The 20,612-nt window shown below is 41.8% G+C and overlaps 1 protein-coding gene across 2 annotated transcripts in view; it reads right to left on the bottom strand.

Moving 5' to 3' along the window:
• Nucleotides 1-20,612, bottom strand: part of ADCY8 (adenylate cyclase 8) — a 261,339-nt gene that overhangs the window by 158,694 nt on the left and 82,033 nt on the right. For both annotated transcript variants that reach the window (XM_050801571.1, XM_050801572.1), the window contains exons 3-4: nucleotides 8,534-8,664; nucleotides 15-126 (exon numbers count right to left, since the gene is read on the bottom strand). In XM_050801571.1, the coding sequence (XP_050657528.1) occupies nucleotides 15-126; nucleotides 8,534-8,664 (243 nt within the window). The remainder of the gene's footprint in view (nucleotides 1-14; nucleotides 127-8,533; nucleotides 8,665-20,612) is intronic.

The following is a 20,612-nucleotide window of genomic DNA, read 5'->3' as shown; positions in this document are numbered from 1 at the left end:
TAAATTCAACTCACATGGGCCAGTCGATCAAATCTGGCAAAGAGCTCGTTGAGCATCCTGACCAGCTCCTGAGCAGACAAGGTCGTGGAGAGGTTGGTAAATCCTTTAACATCTGCAAAAAGAATACTAAACACAGGGAAGAGGGTGGGGGTGGGGGGAGAAAACATATTAATATTTTAATCCACCTTGGGATACACATCAACATCCTCCCAATAGATAAACTGTCTTTGTGGTCTGAGATTTTAGCTCTCGCTGCCATGAGAGTCAGGAGGAATGTCTCAGTATTTAATAAATATCTCAGCAGAGAGTCCACCCAGGAGCTCAGGAAGGACAAGGTGACAACAGGAAGCCCTTTTGTCCTGTGCAGTGCTGTGTAGAGTGAGCAATGCAAACAACCCAAAAGAGAATTTGTCACCATGAAGAGATCAATTTCTTGTGAAAAGCAAGATGAAACTTTATGAATTATCTCTATATTTTCACAACGAACAGCAATGCACATGCAATGAACACAGAGTAAAACAGTCACAAGGGGCAGGGGCAGAACCCAAAACCTCATCATCTTGAACCCAATGACAGGTACTCTACCCAAAATGGCAGGTAAATAGGCATTTCTCAAAAATTATGACAATAGATGGCAAATCTGGGAGACTTCAGGCAGAATAATTAATTTCCTAAAACTCTCACATTACTAAAGATTTCAGTTAGGTGAGGTCTTGTTCTATGCATATGGCCTGGTACAAGGGACAGAGCAGCTTCCAAAAGCCTTCTAAAAGCCAGGTACTCTCTTAGTTAAACCATACAGTTACTCTGTGGGGCAAGCACAGTTCCCTCCATTCAGTCCATGAGGAAACTGAGGCTCAGAGAGGCAAGGAGAATTGCCCAACATCTCACTAGTGGCACATGGCAGAGCTGGGATTGTCCATTTGGCTGAATTGCACTGAGGGACATTGCTCCAATCATCTTACCATGCCATCTCAGCGACCTCTGAAAGGAAAGATGGTACACAAAACAGGATACCATATTTGATCATTTCTCATTTTTCATCCTCTCTGAAAGTGAGGTGTGTCTTACAATTGATCACCTTAGCAGCGTGTCAAGCTTTTTACATCTTTTCTTAGTGTTGCCTAAAATAATGACAAGTCTTACAATCAGCCTATGAGTGTAATTTACTTTTAATGAAATAGGTAATTGGGCTAGAAGACATTGTGGAATGTGCTGACTTACATCAGTCACCACATGTATTCAATCATTCTTAAAATTCATCTCCGTTACAAACCTTTTTAAGAATTTGACATAGACTATGGATTATCTCTCCCCAAAATGCACAAGCATTCAAAATTTTTTTGAAAGAGATTTATACCTTCTGCAAAGTCCATTCATGAAATCATTAGGAATCCTTAGCTCTATTGCTTTAGTTAATTATTGAATGGGTCATTCTTTCAGCAAATATTTATATATTTACTATGTGATCAGCTAGGCACTGGGCTAGAAAATTAGATTAAATGATATATAAGACCTAGTGCCTGTCCTCAGGACACTGAGTCTGAGGAATGGAGCTGGAAAGACAAAGAGAAAAATGGAAACAGTGCAGGGTGATGATCGCTGTGATTGAAGGACATATTGGGGGGTGATCAGCCACAAAGGGATCAGGAGTCTCCCAGTAGAGCGAAGTCTCAGCTGGTTCTTGAAGAATGTGATGAGCAAAGTGACTAGGAGGATGGATGCTGTGAGCAGAGAGAACAGTACATTCTAGGATCTGGTGGAAGAATGAGTATATATATAACAAGGTTCTGCAGTAATTCAAGGGCAGTCAGTCAGAAGGCATCACTGAGCAAGGAGGCTAGAAAGAAGAGAGAGATGAGGTCAGAAATATGGGTTGGGCAATGATGGAGAAGGGGCTGGTAAACCAGGATGAAGAATGTAGACTTTGTCCTGAAAGTGATGGAAAGCTAGTGAATGGGATTTAAGCATGGACATGATGCCAATAGATTTTCAGTTTAGAAAGCTACCTTTGGCAGAGTGACTATATTACCATTGTCTTCTACAGTTCTGTGGTGGCATAGCATATGGTCATATGCACAGAATTTGAGTCTAGATAGATCTGGGTTCAAATCTTAGCTCACCACTTATGAATTTTATGACCTTGGGCAGCTTCCTGAACTTCTGTAAGCCCTAGCTCTGTAAACTGGAGATAACTGTCATACTTGCCTCATTAGTGGGTAGCATTTAGCACATCATCTGGCAATTGCCAGCATAGTAAATGCTCCTTAAATGTGTTAGCTTTTGTTATCATTTTACAAAATTATACTATAATTGCATGTTATATTTGAGAGAGAAAGAGAAGAGAGAGGTAACAGAGGTAGAAAATAATATGGCCCTTCATTGGATTATGTTTCACTTGTAGCTAAAAGCATTCCTAACTGTTGATGAAGCCTGAATTTCCAGAAGGCAGCAACACTTACAGAGTATTGACTGTGGACTTGGTATTGCTCTGGCAGCCCTACATGTATTCACTTATTTATTCCATGTAACCTATGAGGGAGAACCTATCATGATCTTCTCCATTTTATGGAACTGAGGCCTAAGTATCTTGCCCATAATCATGAAGAACTAGAATTTGAACCAGGAAGCCTGGCTCTGGCATCCATACTCTTTTTTGCTCAACTATGTTACTTTTGAAGCAAGAAAAGTCATTGCTATGACAGGTGGGAAGTGGACAGGCTCTTAGATCACTTGGTTTAGCACATTCCCTTTATGAATCCATAAGCCCCAAACTACTAGTATCCATCTGTCTATGGCAAGAATGGCATAGAATAAATAAATGCCAATTTATTTATTCATTCAACAGTTTATTAATTAAATGACTACTATACACCAGGCAGTGGAGATAAAGTAGTGAGCAGATGATAGCATCATCCCAGCCTTTATAAAGCTCACAGCTTACTGAAAAAACAAATGGATTCCCTGAGAGCTAAGATCATAAAAGTTTCACATATCTTCAGTGTTCCAATATCATCAAACTTCTCCAGGTCTTTTGATCCCACTGTACATTATGCACCTGTATCTTTGTACATGCTACACCTGATCCCTGGTATAGCTTTTTCCCCCTTTCGCTACCTATTAAAATCTGACTTGTCCTTCAAAGCCCCCTCAGGTGTTAAAATCATGTTAAGAGTCTATACCTCTCTGGAGACTTCCCCAAGCATAGCCAGTTATCCCCAACTCGAGCTTCTTGCCCTGTTGGCACCCCTCTCTGTTATAACACTTAACTCTCCATAGCACAATCATATGTGGCTAAGTGTGCTCCATCTATTAGCTGAAGAACAAGAATGAAGTCACCTTTGTATCCCACCTGCCCAGCACACAGTTGGCCGTATTACATGTTTCCTTAGTCCAATCAACAGAAACATTCAGAATTAAGTCCTCCTTCCTCAAAGCATGGTCATGGCCCCCAGTGGCATCTCATGAAACACTGTTAGAAATGTAGACTCTCAAGCCACCTCTCCAGACCCACTGTACCACAATCTGCTTTAATTGAGCCATAGATGATTTGGGTGCACATTTAAGACTCAGAAGCACTGGTGTAAGTCATAGTTGTACAATAAGGATTTATTGAATAAAAGATCAGAGGCAGAAACCAGGGCCCTTGTTCTCATTCCATTGCTTGTTCTGCCACCCCTGGTGTTGGGCTCAGATCATCAAGTCTTTTGATTCTTGGCATAAATTTGCAGCTTTCCAGGATGAATATACCAAGGGGCCATAGTAATTTTCAACTCTAATTTGGTTACATAAGTTGTTTATTTGGCTAAAAATACGTCATGTTACCTAATAGTCACTCTTTAAATAGAATCCCCAAGGAAGCCTTTGCAGAGTTCAATAGAATCATTAGGAACATGGTCCCTGTGTAGACCCCTCTCACTAAGTTTCAGATGTGTTCAGTGTTCCAATATCATAACTGTGTGTTCTTGGGAAAGTTACTTAACCTCTCTGAGCTTCCATTTTTCTTGATAATAAAGTAAAGGTCATTAAAGCTACTCTGTAGGACTACATAAGAAGATAACTTGCAAATCATTGCATAATTCTCAATAAATGAAGGGTATATAATGTCTTTGTGAAGTTTTTACAAATCTGGAAGTGCTTAACTGCCACGCGGATGGATCTAGAAGGCCATAAAGTTCTCTAGGTCCATTCAATTGCATTTTGCTTGTTCGCGAAACTCTAGTCTACAGGACAGATGGAGTGATCATACATGTTGACAGGGCTGGCTGGAAATTAACAGCCAGTCAAGAAAGCGAACAGACTTAGCAAGAGTCTAAAAATGAGGATTTTTCTGATCCTTGACAATGGTTCACTAAAATGTCCACCATGGCACAGGGCGAGATAAAGACAAAGGTGTCTCCCAGACAGACCCACCAAATCTGTGTCAGCAAATGTGCAAATGTACATGAAATGGAGTTGGCAGGGCCGATAGGAAATAGCAAAAAGAACCATGACAGAGAAGGATGACTGCCCACCACATCCATGCCTCTGTTTGCATAGTCAATCCACCTGTCACTAGGAAAGGCCATTGAGCCAGAGGCACCATTCCCAGCCCACTTTGTTTCTAGGCGGGCACCTGGAATTGATTCTCCCTAATGGAATCTGAGCAGAAATGACATATGTCATTTTCAGGTTAAGGTGGTAAAAAAAAAAAAAAAAAAAAAAAAAAAAAGTAGGTGTGAGTACTCTGTGCTTCCCCTTCCAATAACCAAATTCTGGGAACTTTGAGGCCCAAGGGATGGTAGTTACAAAACAAAGGAGCCTTTGTCCCCGAATCACCCACTGACCAGTAATATCAGCAGTGAACACTTGTGTGAATAAATTTGATTGCGTTAAAAATCACTGAAATTGGAAGGGTATTTGAAAGAGCAGATAGCATTATCCTAATGAATACAAGAAGTGTCTTAAGTATCTGGGGGGAAAAGACAGGAAAGATAAATAGAATTGGGTAGGTGGGGTGGAGAGCCTGAATGGCTTCCAGTAAAAAGCTGGTGGCCAGGTGGATCCTCAGGTGAACCTGGAGAAGTCTCAGAGGTTGATAGCTGAAATCAACTTGAGCGTTCAAAAGAGCCCAGCTTTTGGATTGGGAAACGGAGGCTCACAGAGGTGAGGTGATGGAGTCGAAGTCTCGCCAAGGGTGTGGCTACCCCAGCCCACGTGGGCACAGGAATGCCCCCAAGCGTGGCGCCTTTAATCATACCCTTTCCTGATGAAGGTAAACAGTGGTATGAAATATAAGTCAAGACTTAGAAGTGTACAGCACTTTTTTAGTAAAGAGTCTTCAAAATTAAACAAACAAACAACCCCCCGATCCCCCCCCCCACAAAAAAAAGGCAAGGGAGAAGAAAGAATGCACCAGGCAGTTTACCATGAAGAGGGTGACGGATTTGGAAATGATTTCAAAAATGCTCCCAACACCACAGCGGGGTTGCTTTGGGGGTTGGGGAAGGGGGTGGAGTAGCCAGTTGGCTTCGTTCTCCGACTTGGGCTAGGGACCGTCCTCCTCTGCTTTCAAGGCTCCGGTCTTATTTTAGCACCCTGCAGCCTCGCAGTGGGCAGGAGACGCCCCGCCGCCCGGAGCTGAGTTCATCTTCCCGAAACCCCGGGAGCCGCGGGCATCTCGCCACGCTGCTCTGAGAATAGCCCGGGAGCAACCGGGCCGGCGGCTGGTTTCTGCTTCAGTTCTCCTCCCCCTAGTAACGGCTCTGAAAATGCAGAGACACGGAGGGCAGAAAACGAAATTTTAATGTACTGTGGCATGAACTTCTGGAAAAGGGTCTCCAGCGCAAGAACTCAGTTCGATGACTTAAAATAAATGGGTGGGGTTGGAGGGGTGGGGGCAGAAGAAACTAGCTGCTCGGGAGTGATGGGAGCACTGAAAAAGGATTCCTGCAAAAAGCAAGCCGCCGAACATGTTTATTGCACTTAAGGCACCTGAGCATGTGGGTGTCGGCGCACGGGCTTGTTGAATTTTCCCTGTATTTCTTTTAAAAGGTATTTTTCGCTCCTTCTTTCTCCATGGTGACAGGCACTTTCATCAGATGCCACATATTTTATTTATGTATTTATATGATTCGTATATATTTATAGCTGAATATGTAATTAAATATTTATTTATTTTTCCCCCAAATATTCATGCAATTTCTGCTTTCTCTGGATCTGCATTTATGGTCAAGCCATTTTGCCACCAGGGAAGGAACATGGAACACCAACTATGATTCTCTGCATGGACCATGGCTCTGCCTTCACGTCTGCTGACGCTTTTGCTCAGAATTCATGTATTTGTGTTTTTCACTTGGCTGACTTCGTCTCAAATAAAGCCAAGAAGAATCATCATCTCTGCCAGGAAGGTTTCTCTACCTATCTCCCTCTCCCCACCCTCCACCACCTCCTTGCCCCAGATTTTCCTCCTTTTATGATCTCCTGGCATTTGTTGCCTGCTTAATAATCAAACCCCATACTCTATTATGATTAATAGGTGCCTATTGTCTTAGAACTAGTATTGAAGAGTTCTTATTATGTGTGGGACCAATTCCTAGATCTGGGGCACAGCTCTTACTGGAATTGCTGTTTGACAAAGGACTGTTTTGCAAACTCAAGCATCTAACTCAGTATAGCTCAAATCTTGGACAAGACCCTGGGAATGACCTATCCTGCTATGCCCCTGAAGGGTTGTGTTAGAATCATGCTCTCTACTGAATTTCAAAATGTGTGTTCCTGCATGCCAGGAATGGAACACCTACAGATGCTGGTAAGTGCAAAGTTGTCCTCTGTCCTACTGACATTAGGAAGAAAGGAACTATGAGAATAGGTTTGTCATTTTTGAAGTTGCTTGATGTAAGGACTCTGACTCTATGTTTGGGAAATTTTTACCTTATGATATTTGGTGGGTGGGAAATACAGTTCCACTGTATAAGCTGAAAATGCCAGAGACTTGCTTTCCAGGCACTTGAAGAAAATGACTGGGCTCAGCCAATCAGACCCATCTGCTCCAGGCTTTAACTTGAGATGCAAAGAAGCAGCAGGAGCAGGAAGTCAGGGCAGAGCAAAGACAGCAATATCAGTTTCTGGGGCTGCAGGAGGAACTGCAGTGGTGGCATGCCGTGTCAGGGGTCAGGGTTGATTGCACAAGCAATGGACTGGTCAGAGACAGTTGGCAGTGGCTACTGCCAACTGCCAGCTGGCCTAGTGCTCTGGCTTGATTTTGCCTATGCCTTTCACTCTGTGGCCTTGCTTCATTCTGGCCCATTTCCCCTGGCCCATTTCCCCCATGCACTTCTCCATTCTTCCCTAATTATTCTGTAATCTGCGACATAACCTTTCAATACATTTCCTTTTTTTTTTTTTTTTTTGAAATGAAGTCTTGCTCTGTTGCCAGGCTGGAGTTCAGTGGCATGATCGCAGTTTACTGCAACCTCTGCCTCCCGGGTTCAAGCGATTCTCCTGCCTCAGCCTCCTGAGTAGCTGGGACTATAGGCATGCACCACCACACTCAGCTAATTTTTGTATTTTTAGTAGAGATGGGGTTTCACCATGTTGGCCAGGATGGTCTCAATCTCTTGACCTCGTGATCCGCCCACCTTGGCCTCCCAAAGTGCTGGGATTACAGGCATGAGTCACCACGCCCAGCCAATACATTTCTTTTAAATCAGTCATGGTTGGATTCTTTTGACTGCAACTAGGAAACATGTCTGAAATGAACTACAATATACTGAATGCTCTACTACTTGCTTAACTCTGCCTGTTGTATATTTTGTATTAATCTTCACTTATGTGATCCACATAAAAACTCTGCAAAGTGGCTAAGAGATGCTCATTTTACAGAGAAGAATTTTGAGATTCAGGTAACTAAATTTCCCAAGATCACAAATAAGGAATAGGCAGAATTGGGATTTTAAAGCTGGTCTGCCTCACCATGGAGTTCACCCTTTGATTTTCATTACATGCCACGGTGTCCAGTGTTGTGCTGGGCACGTAGAGGGCACTGATGCATGAATGGGGGAGTGAGTGGGAAGATACATGGATGGATGGATGGGTGGATGGATAGATGGATGGTTGACTAAAAATATGTTTGCAAAGGAAAATAAACTGTCATTCTTTTGTATTGTTTTAAACACACTTATGATAAATACAAGGAGGAGATGTATGTGATCACAACTGAAACCCCCAAATTACATTCTGTGATTATTTTTCTTATCATAGTTTAAAAGGTGTTTGCCTTTCCCACTCAAAATGTAAAGACAGACGTGCCTACTATAGGAGAGCTAGGCAGTAGGTCAACGAGCGAGTATAATTTTATTCTGTGACATTCTTCTCCAGCCTTAATTTGGAAATGTAGAACTCTCTGATGAATAATCACTAGGTAATGAATTAATCAACCAAATGAGGAAAGGTGCTGACACTCAGGCAGAAAGAAGTCACGGAAGTGCGAGGAGAGCACCCAAACACACATGGATCACGCCGAGAGCCGGGGCAAGGGTGTTGCGTTTCTCACCTGACATTCTCATAGCGATGGATGTAGATCCGATGGAACTGGTGCTGCAGGTGCTCGTCTTCCACATTGGTCATGTCGTTGATCATTTCCAGGACAACAAACCGGGGGAGCACAGAAAGCACGAGCCGCTCCTGGAACAAATGAAGAGGGACAGTCCTGTTAGGCTGACCAGCGAGTCTCAGATGGGAGGGTGGAGGGTGGAGAAGTCATGGGACTTTTGGATGAACTTCCTTTGGAGTTGATAATTTCATACCATTCTATGAATATGACAACTATTTATTGAGTACTTATTACTTGCCAGGTACTCTGCTGGATGTTGGATATATACTGGTGAGCCAAATGGATGTGGTTCTGACTACGGTGGAGCTTGCATTCTAATAAGGAAGATACATTAAGTATTACATACCCAAAGATACCTACACACATTCACAAAATGTGATGAGTGCCATGCAAAAACAGGTCATGATGAGAGAGTACAATGGTTGATGACAGAGATTCATATCAGGGATTAAGAATGACCTTACCAAGGAATTGATATTTAAAATTGAGACCTGAAAATTTGGAAGGAGTCAGTCCTGTGTAGTGCAAGGAGACATCCAGGAATTAAAAATAATAACTACAAATATCCTGAGGCAGAAAAGAGCAATGGTGTGGCTGGAAGGTGGTGATAGCAATGAGGTTGGAGGTGTAGCTAGATCTTGCAGGTGAGCGTACGATGTTTGCGTTTAATTCCAACTACAACTGAAAGCCACTAAATGGTACTAAGCAGCAGAGTGACATAAGTGGATTCATGTTTTAAAAGATCACTTTGACTGGGATTTGGAGAATGTGTTCTGGGGAGGAGCCAAGGCTGGAGACAGAAGGACTAGGTGGGGAAGCTCCTGGAATGTCCAGGTGAGGTAAGATTCATAGAACTGGCAACCTAGATGGCAGGAAAGAAAGAGGGTGTGCCCATCGTGACAGCTAGTTTTGAATTTGGTTGCCTGGGAGAGTAAGCCACACTTATAGAAACAGGGAACATACAAAAGAAACCAGGCTTACAAGGCACTAGCTCTTTATCAAAGATGAGAGGAAGTGAGACGCATGCAGCCAGAAAGTGGGCTCCTAACACCAGACAATAATATTCTTTCTATTGTGATCACCACTGTACATAAAAGCAAAGGAATGGGTTAACTAGCAACATGAATTGAATTCTAAAAAGTCCTTGTGTTGTGGAAACTAGGCAAGAGGCTGGCTTCTGACACATGGTTTACTTGGTTACATGGTTTACTGTGATAGATGAAGTTTAATACTTTTAGTTGAATAACAGAAAATAGGGTAATTATCATTGATATGATCATAATAGGTCATGTGGAAGTATCTAGTTGAGGCATATCACTGTAGAGAGTTAAAATTTCTCTCAGTCTATGGTTTACTATAGTGTCAAATTGAGTTTAAGACAGGCACATTCTAATCACCACAGTTCCTCATATCTTTGTAGTTATTTATGGGTATTAAGCATTGTCACCATTCATTCTTTCATGTGTTTCTCTCGAAATCCTGACAATCAGCTTGCAGAAATAATCATTTTCATATAATGGACAGACTGAGTCCAGGAGAGATTAAGTTACCTGCACAACCTGAACAGTTAATCAAGCGGCAGTTGCAGGATGCAGTCCTTTCCCTTGTTTTTCCTTGCTGGGATTCTTGGTGAGATGGGAAAAGTCTTGGATTGAGTCTGATGGAGAAGTTTAGATTCCGACTCTATCATTGGATATTCATGTGGCATTAGGCAAACTACCTCATCTTTCTGTGCCTTAGTTTCCTAATTTGGCAAGTATTAATAGCACTAATATCATCTAGTTCAACGGGTTGCTGTGAGAATTCAATGCGATAAAATATGTGAGGTGCCTGGCATCACATCCTTCTCCCTCCTCTCACCTCTACTTAACCCTGCCTCTCATGCAAAAGGCTTTATTAATGAAGTGCCCATTGAACAACATATGATGAAGCCCTTTCTTCTCTTGAGTGCTATCCCATCGCAGGACTAAGAGGCATGTTTTCTGCAAATGCCCCAACATCATGTCCATTTTGTGTTCATTTGTGCTATTTGTCAACTTCCCAGGTACTTGTGGCCCTGTTCTCTCAATTGCTGCTGGGTGGGAGTAGGTGCTAATCACAGCTTTGAGGGGCACTAGTGCTCTGTCAATGGCTGGGGATGTTTAATTAAGATGCCACTGCATCTGCACTTGTAAGGGAAGCAATAGAGCTGTAATACACAACCCGCACACACTCCTGGACCCCACGGTCAATTTGTAAAAGTGTTTGACTGCAAATCATCCTTACTAGTGTTGCAAATCATACAACTAGTGTTGTATTACAGTGATGTTTTAATAACCAGAATGAGAAAAATGGAAGAATGTATGTTAGGAAGAGAATGGCACAGGAGATAAAAAGGTGGTGATGCAGCAAATAAAATGCTCCAAGTGTAGGGAAGACATGGGAACTGAAGAGAGACACAAGAAAGGTATTCATTCACAGGACCTAGTTAAGAAGATGTTCCTCCCTGAAATGCAAGTCCATGGACATATTTATGAGGCTATCCCATGGATTCTGTACTCTGACCATTCCTCAGAATGTTTTGAAGGGCCATAAAAGCACAGCTGCCCTGACCTCGCCCAGACCTACTGAATTGGACTCTGAAAAAAATGGTCAAGCAGGTGGGGTTTTTAAAAACTCCTTAGGTTTTTGGGATACTCAGGTAGGATTGAGAAATGCTGGCTTATCCTGTGGCAAGCACTACTAAGCACATTATTATACTCAACCTTTACTATAGTTCCACAAAACAGGTTATTTCCCAAACAAAACAAAAACATGGTTATAGTAAACTGATTACCTAGCAACATGAGGACCTAGATCATAAATAGCAAAGAATTGAAACCAAATTCTCCTGACTCCCAAAATATCTCTAACGACTGCACTTCCTGCATAATGTATTCTAATCACCTCTTATCTGATCCACATGGCTCTTCAGAAAATTATAAATTAAGGCAGCACGTGGGCTATTCCTATGATTGGAGCTAACAGCATGCAACAAAGCATCAGAGGAGGAAAGAACCATTGTTCATTAAGGAAGATGAGGGAGGAGTTTCTAAGGAGGGTTCCTGAAAAATGGGTGAGGGTTCAAATATTATATTTATTTATTCATTTAACAAATATTTATTGAGAACATACTGCATGTCAGTTCATTTCTAGATATGGGAGATATATAGATACAAGAGAGTAAGACAGCCAAGATCTTAGAGGGAGATTTTACAGGTAGAGACTGACAGGCTCCCAGAATGGCATGTAAACATAAGCAGTCTTACTTCAGAGCTACCATCTAGTTGGCTCTGAAGCAACTACTGTGGGCCAGGGACTGAGTTAAGAGATTCATGCATAATTTCATGTGACATTCCACATAACTCCATGGCAGAAATAACTCATCGTAGATTAACAAATGAGAAAACGAAGGCTCGGAGAAGTAGTTTCTCAAGGTTATACAGCAAAGAAGGGCCAGTATCTAGTCTATCAGACCTCAGAGCCAGTTGGAAGCTTCCCCTTCACCTTATCAGAGAAAGCCGTTCCTAAAAAAAAATCCCTCCAAGCCCCATTTTCAGAAATTGAAAATGTAGTTACCACTGAAATTAGAGGTGCACAATTACGTCTACAGTTAAACAAAACATACACGTGATACTCAATGATTACTTAATTGAATCCTTAAAATAAAAATAAAACAAAAATAAAACAGAATAGTACAGTTAAAAGAAATCAATGAAAATATGTCAAATGGTGCCAAAAATTGTTGCTACCACACATTATGCAAACTAAAAACATTTTTTAAATGAAAAATTAAGAAACTTTACAATTGCAATCTAAGAAGACCCATAGTAGGTTTCCTTTTGTGGAACTCAGCTGCTTTTCAGACACGTGGACGCTGCATCAGATTTTCTGATGTGAAGAAATGCCTAGGGAAGTAGTTATTAAATGCAATTCATCTGAAGTTAAATGTGTGGAGCCAGGCCGAGTGTGGTTGCTAAGGCCTGTAAATCCCAGCACTTTGGGTGGCTGAGCTGGGAAGAATGCTTGAGCACAGGAGTTTGAGACTAGCCTGGGCAACATGTTAAGACTTCATCTCTACAAAAAATTTAAAAATTAGCCAGGCATGGTGGCATGTGCCTATAGTCCCAGATACTTGGGAGGCTGAGGTAGGAGGATCGTTTGAGCCAGGGAGGTCGAGACTGCAATGAGCTGTGTTTGTGCTACTGCACTTCAGCCTGGGCAACAGAGAAAGACCTTGCCTCAAAAAAAAAAAAAAAAAAAAAAAATCTGTGGAACTAGATTTGTATCTTTGAATGGAAAAGCGCAGCTCTGCTTGGCTAACCCTTGTTTTCTTCTCCCACCCCCAACACACTCTAGGATCCTGTAATGAGGGATAGACTTGTCTATCCACACATCCTCTACTCTGAGCAGGAGATCGTGGGCTATTTATTGTGTTAAACTGAGCACAGGTTACTACAACGTGTGCTACTATTCTTCTGTCCTTAAATATCCTTTCTCCATTGTCATTTCCTGTGGTTTGCACATGGACTCCTACTCACCTTCAAATTTTAGGGTAAATCTCATTTCCATGGTGAAGGGGATTAGTCACTACCTCCAATAGCATGTTCCTTTGCTCAGATCTGTCTCACAGCATTTATTACACCACATGGCACCTGTCTGCTCATATACCAGTTGGTAAACTCGGAGCTCTTTGAGGTCATCTTTTTGTATCCAAGGCCCAGAATAATGCCTTGTGGTATGGTTTGTCTCTGACCCCATCAAAATCTCATCTTAAATTGTACTCGCATAATTCCCACATGTTGTGGGAGGGACCCGGTGGGAGATAATTGAATCATAGGGGTGATTTCTTCCTTACTGTTCTCATGGTAGTGAATAAGTCTCACTAGATTTGATGATTTGATCAGGAAAAAACCCTTTCACTTGGCTCTCATTCTCTCTTTGCCTGCAGCCATCCATGTAAGATGTGATGTGCTCCTCCTTGCTTTCTGCCATGATCGTGAGGCTTCCCCAGCCATGTGGAACTGTAAGTCCAATTAAACCTTTTTTCCTGTATAAATTACCCAGTCTCAGGTATATCTTTACCAGTAGCATGAAAACAGATAAATATAATAAATCGGTACTGGGAGTGGGGCACTGCTGAAAAGATACCCCAAAATGTGGAAGCAACTTTGGAACTGGGTAACAGGCAGAGGTTGGAACAGTCTGGAGGGCTCAGAAGAAGACAGGAAAATGTGAGAAAGTTTGGACCTCCCTAGAGACTTGTTGAATGACTTTGACCAAAATGCTGATAATGACATGGACAATAAGTTCCTGGCTGAGATGGTCTCAGATGGAGATGAGGAACTTTTCGGGAACTGGAGCAAAGGTGACTCTTGTTATGTTTTAGCAAAGAGACTGGCGGCATTTTGCTGCTGCCCTAGAGATTTGTGGAAATTTGAACTTACGAGAAATGATTTAGGGTATCTGGGGGAAGAAATTTTAAAGCAGAAAAGCATTCAAGAGATGACTTGGGTGTTGTTAAAGTCATTTGGTTTTATAAGGGAAGCAGAGAATAAAAGTTTGGAAAATTTGCAGCCTGATAATGTGATAGAGAAGAAAATCCAATTTTCTGAGGAGAAATTCAAGCTGCCTGCAGAAATTTGCATAACTAACAAGGAGCTGAATGTTAATCCCCAACACAATGGGGAAAATTTCTCCAGGGTATGTCAGAGGTCTTCATGGCAACACTTTCCATCACAGACCCAGAGGCCTAGGAGAAAATGGTTTCATGGGCCAGGCCCAGGGTCCCCATACTATGTGTAGCCTAGGGACTTGGTGCCCTGTGTCCCAGCAGCTCCAGATGTGGCTGAAAGGGGCCAATGTAGAGCTCAGGCTGTGGTTTCAGAGGGTGCAAGGCCCAAGTCTTGGCAGCTTCCACATGGTGTTGAGTCTGCAAGTATACGTAGAAGTTAAGAATTGGGGTTTGAGAACCTCTGCCTTCTGTATTTCAGAAGATGTATGGAAATGCCTGGATTCTCAGGCAGAAGTTTGCTACAGGGACGGGGCATTCATGGAGAACCTCTGCTAGGGCAGTGCAGCAGGGAAATGTGGGGTCGGACCCCCACACTGAGTCCCTACTGGGGCACCATCTAGTGGAGCTGTGAGAAGAGGGCCACTGTCCTCCAGACCCCAGAATGGTAGATGTACCAACAGTTTGCACCATTCTCCTGGATGTCTTTGGGTTATGACATGTGGGAAAAGTGGTGCTTAGTGAGCAACATAATCCCTTGGGAGCACCCAGGACATACGCTAAGGCCCACAAAAAATATGTGAATAAATCTATTTGTTCATAAATGATGCTTTATAAGCAAGTGGATAGTAAAAACAGACAGTTTCAGACATTAAAACAGCCCAGTTTATAAATAATTGTAGATAATTGAATGAATAAGCAATAATGAATGCACCCCAGTTTCTTGAGGTCTTTATGCAAAAGTTACCCTCTTGTGGAGACCTCCCCTTATGCCCATATCTCAGTGATCACATGCTCCTGGCCTCTCATTTCATGTGCTCTGTATTAGCCTCTTCTCATGCTGTTAATAAAGACATATCTGAGGCTGGGTAATTAATAAAGGAAAGAGGTTTAATGGATTCACAGTTCCACATGGCTGGGAGCCCTCACAATCATGGCAGAAGACAAAGGAAGAGCAAAAGTTCATCTTCCATGGCGGCAGGCAAGAGAGGCTTGTGCAGGGGAACTCATGTTTATAGAACCATCAGATCTCGTGAGACTTATTCACTAACAGGAGAACAGTATGGGGGAAACTGCCTCTATGATTCAATTATCTCCACCTGGCCCTGCCCTTGACATGTGGGGATTATTACAATTCAAGGTGAGATTTGGGTGGGGAAACAGCCAAACCATATCATGCTCCTTTCCTGTTTTATTTATTTTTTCTTTCTTAGGACTCATCATTATTTCATTTTCTATATATTTCATTAACTTATCTTGTTTATTGTCTATTTCACTTAGATATGAGCTTTATGATGATATGCCTTTTGTCTCTTTTGTTCAATACAATAATCCCAACACCTAGAATAACACCTGGTTTATATAGGGCCTCAATATATTTGTTGTAGGAGTTCTGTAACTATGAACTTGATGTAACTGATCCTTGTCTTTTCAGTTCACTGTTCTACAAGTAATAATTGTGAAGTGAGAGAGTATATAATATTGTACATTTGAAAATTAAACCTTTATTGTATTACTGTTTTTTAAAATATTAAACTATATTAAAGTATATATTGACATGTATTAACATGCTCTCTATTTGCATAGATTTATGGAAGATTTGAAACTGTTTTATGGGAGACATTGGAATTGTCTACCTTTGATTTAGTAATTACAATGTTGACTTTTGCCAACAGAAATGTTCATATGGTTTTCTTGGTTACAGGAAAAATGGGTGAGTAGAGATACACAATTTACACATTCTTCCTTTAATCTTCCTCTTCATTAAAAATTTATCTTCGTGTAACATTTAACAGAAAATAAAGTAGCTATAAAGCTATGACTCATAATTCCTGTAACCGTTTCTAGTGCCAAGCACAGCAATAGATAGAGAACACTGGTGAACAGACAAAGCAAGACACGATGACTTTGTGGTCTGGTGGGAGAGTTGAGTTAGTAATCAAATAAGCATAGAAATAATTATACAACTACATCTGTAACAAGTTATGTGAAAGAGACACAAATGGTTCATTAAGAGTCCAAAGTGAAAGGATGAACTTAGATGAGCAGTTAATTGAAGGGTGTGTTTGTGAGCATGTACAAATGTGTTTATGTGTGTGCTAATGGTTGTGGAATACCATTCTAATAGAAGAGAGCAGTATGTGCAAAGGCCTGATTGGAGAGGGCATAGCATGTTTGAGAAACCAAAAGAAGGATCATGGCTAGTGTCCAGTCAAATGCAGTGGAGTGGAGTCGGGTGAGGGGATGGAGACATGCTGGGCCTTGCTGGGTGTTTATCTCGAGAGTTACCAGAAGCAACTAAAGTGTTTGGCTTGGAGATCAGAGAAATGATCACATTTAGATTTTTTTCAACATAATTTCAACTGAAATACAGAAAAGAGTAGATTCAATGAAATGGCTAATATAGAGGAAAGGAAGAATAAAAGGAATTAAATGGTTAATGTAATCATTCAGGCAAGAGATAAAGGTAACTTAGACCAAATTCATGGCAGTGGTGATGGAGAAACATGGGCACATAGGAGGGAGACTTGTAGGAATTAGGACTGTGAAAGACGGAAAGACAGGTATCAAGAGGACTCCTGGGTTTCTGGACTTATAAAGGATGGAGCCTTGGATCTACCTGAGTAGACTTCCCATAGGCAGGTATTAATGTTTACTCCGGACTGGGGAAGAAAAATGACCCAAGCATGCACTGCTTAACTTTCTTACTTCTGTCCATGTAGACATCATTAATTGACTTAAACACTGGCTCTTGCTCAGCCTCCAAAAACAGCACTGGTAGGCATCACTAATTGAATGGAATTAACCAAGAAAATGAAACCTATTTATTAGTCATCCTTAGGCTATCATTATGAAATGAATCCAGGCCCTTGCTTGACCTTATGATTTCAGCATGTCTTACTTTAGGTTGCACAGAGCAGGAGGGTTTCCGCAGCTACCTAGGCACAGGCAGGAATGACACAACCAGAAAAAGAGCCTGGAAATGGTCAGAATGGGAGTGGACAGGACAACTACATTGTCTTGCAATGAAAAGAGAGTGTGGATGGGCTAGTGCCAGAATATACAGCAAGAATACTAAAGTAGATTGAATGCAAACACTAAATTTAAAAGGGGAGATTCTATCAGTGAACAAATCTGGGATGGGACAATGGCCCAGGAGTAAATGAATGTGAAACGGGAAGCCTGTGGTGATCATATATAATCATATGTCCAGTATCTTCTTGGAGGATATGAATCTGTATTCTCATAGGCAGGTCAGTCCCAGAGATTGCCTGACTTAGTTTTGGTTTTAATGTATCTCTTAGTCCCTATTATGCCACTTGCCGAATTTAAACCCTGCTGTTCTTAGGAGAAATTCCAAACCCCTTACAATACCTACTGACCACTGTTTGGGATTCTAGTCACTCCTTCCTTTCCCTCTCATTTTTGGCAAAAAGCACAAAGAAGGCCTTTTACTTCCTTAAAATCTCCAATCACTTTCTTTCTTTTTTATTTTTTTGAGACGGAGTCTCACTCTTTGACCCAGGCTGGAGTGCAGTGGCAAGATCTTGGTTCACTGCAACCTCTGCCTCTGGGTTCAAGCAATTCTCCTGCCTCAGCCTTCTGAGTAGCTGAGATTACAGGTACCTGCCACCACACCTGGCTAATTTTTTTGTATTTTTAGTAGAGACGGGGTTTCACCAAGCTGGCCAGGTTAGTCTCGAACTCCTGACCTCAAGTGATCCACCTGCCTCGGTCTCCCAAAGTGCTGGAATTACAGGTATGAGCTACTGTCCAATCACTTTCTTAACTCCGAGTCTTCATGAATCTCTCCCCAATTTTTCACAGCTCCGAATCATTCTTCAGAGTTCTGCTTTAAAGTTGCTTAATGTTCTTTCCTTTGAGAGGTCTGTGTACCATTGCCCTGCAACACAGAACCTTTTTATCCTCCGACTTCCCTTCTTGTAAAGCTCATCACACATGTTTAGTTGTCTGGTTCCTCAGTGCTTGAGACCAGCAGGTTCTAAGTAAATATTTTTCAAGGAAACTTGTGAACATATAGAAGGCAGGGGCTGTATCCAGCTCATGGATGCATTTTCTGCAGTGACCAGTAATGTCCCTGGTAGAGAACATTGGGGAAATAGTTTCTAAGATCATTTAAGCCCAGGAGTTCAAGGCTGCAGTGAGCTATGATCATGCCACCGTACTCCAGCCTGGGCAACACAGTGAGACTCTGTCTCTAAAAAGAAAACAAAATTATTAAATAGAGTCTTTACGTGACAACACTCGTTAGATCCTCAAGTCATCTATGCTTTCATGGGACACTTTGAAAATAAAATTTTACTGGCAAAATCCTCAAGCACCCAGGCTTGCCAGCCTCCAGCCAGTTGTGCTACTGGCAATCATCCCAGCTCCTCCCTTGGTAAAGCCTTTTCTGCAAGACATGGGAATTTGCCTGGAGTCTGCTTATAAAAGCCCATTTTCAACACTTTTGTTTCCTTCACATTTGTTCACTGCCTGAGAAACATCATTTAAATTCCCTGAAAACACACTCTGAAATAAAATAGGAAAGTTTGCTCTTTAATACAATTCCCAACTCCTGCTGGGGCGCAATATATCCTTTTCTGGCTTTGGGGATCAGAAATACCAGCTTCTCTCCTGGAGCCAGACTGTGGCCCTGGGTGGCCTTTGTGCTCACGTTCTGCACATCTTTTTCTCCCTGAGTTTTTCCATTTGCATGACAAGAGACCCTGGATTGATTCAAAGTCCATTAGTGGCTCCTGTCTGGATTCCCCTCTCATCTCACATAACATACTCTATTCGTGTCATCAAATGGTTTCACAGGCATCAATTGCTACAGTGCACCACGAGGGGAAGTCAAGGTGAAAACAGTGAGGAATTCAGGATCTTCTTTTTATGCAAATGCTTATAGCAGTGAAGATAAAGGTAGCAGGGCAGCCCTGTGAATCAGACAGCACTTTTGGGCTTACACATAGCAGAGTGTTTCTGAACAGCTTCAGGAAGAGCTCGCCACTTTCAGGCTCTCACAAATGGAGAGACTTCTCATTAACCTCTTTCTCTCCACTGCAGGCAAAGTGGCATTAACTGGAGCCAAGGTCTGGGCACTGGGGAGAGACTTGTTCTGGAGTTATAAACAATATCTTATTGTTGTCGATCACACATTATGTAGCATATGAAGTGCTTCCTATTCATTGTCTAATTGAAACCTCACATTAATTATAAGAGGGAATACGATGCTATCTTCATTCCATTATACATATGAAGATACTGAAAATTGAAGAGTTTCAGTAAATCAGGTAACTCAGAGTCATGCATTTGGTAAATGCACGGTGAAGACCCAAGTCCATGTTTCTTTTTTTTTCCTGAAACTTGGATCATAGTTCACCCATTTAATCATTTATTTACTAAGTCCAGGAGTAGGTGGCTTAGTGCTTGGCATGAAGAATCAGCAGAAAAGAAAAACAGACATGGTGTTCACTTTTGCAGAACCATTGTTCTAAAAAGCAACAAACCCTGTCGTGAGGTTTAAGGGGAGTTTGTGGCTGCTTTAGCAAAATGGTCAATGAAGAAATGTTTAAGGAAATTATGTTTAACTGGTACCTGAAGGACAGAAGGAGCTAGACTTGTAGAGAGCTAGGGAAGGGTGTTTCAGACACAGGGGAACAGCCAATACTGAGGCTATGGTATGCTGTCTTTTATTAAATTAAATCTTTCATATATTCAATAAAAATTTTAAATGAGATCCTACTTAAGACAAGGTACTGTATTAGGCACTATAAATGTAGAGTTGAACAAGGCAGAGATGATCCTCTACTTCATGGGGGGTTTAGTCCCCAAGATGACAGGAGAGGGGGAGAAATGATAGTCATGGTACCAGAGAGGTCCAGCAGTAGTTTGATGAATACTATGACAGTAAGTCAGGAGCAGGCTCATGCTAGAAATGTGGGAAGGCAGCTCAGTTACTTAGGATTGGCTATTCTATCAGCAGCAGGTAAGACCCTCAGAAGGTTTTAGATAGCTGAGAAGAGAAAGGAGGAAAAGCTGGATTTCTGCATGGTGTATCATCCACACTCAGAGCAAGACAGAGACCAAGTATCAGAAAGATCTATGGAGACTAAAAACTAGGTGCTTAGTCTCAGAAATAAGACATGTGCTTATCACTAAAATAAAGTCTTTCCACCCCAATGTTTTAGACCATGAGGTTACTCAGATGGGTCATACATTCCTTTGATCATGCTAGATCGGTACCCGGGATGCCTTGTCTAACTG

Source organism: Macaca thibetana, chromosome 8 (assembly GCF_024542745.1).
Source record: "Macaca thibetana thibetana isolate TM-01 chromosome 8, ASM2454274v1, whole genome shotgun sequence".
NCBI classification, from domain to species: domain Eukaryota; kingdom Metazoa; phylum Chordata; class Mammalia; order Primates; family Cercopithecidae; genus Macaca; species Macaca thibetana.
This window is presented reverse-complemented; position numbering and strand designations above follow the sequence as displayed.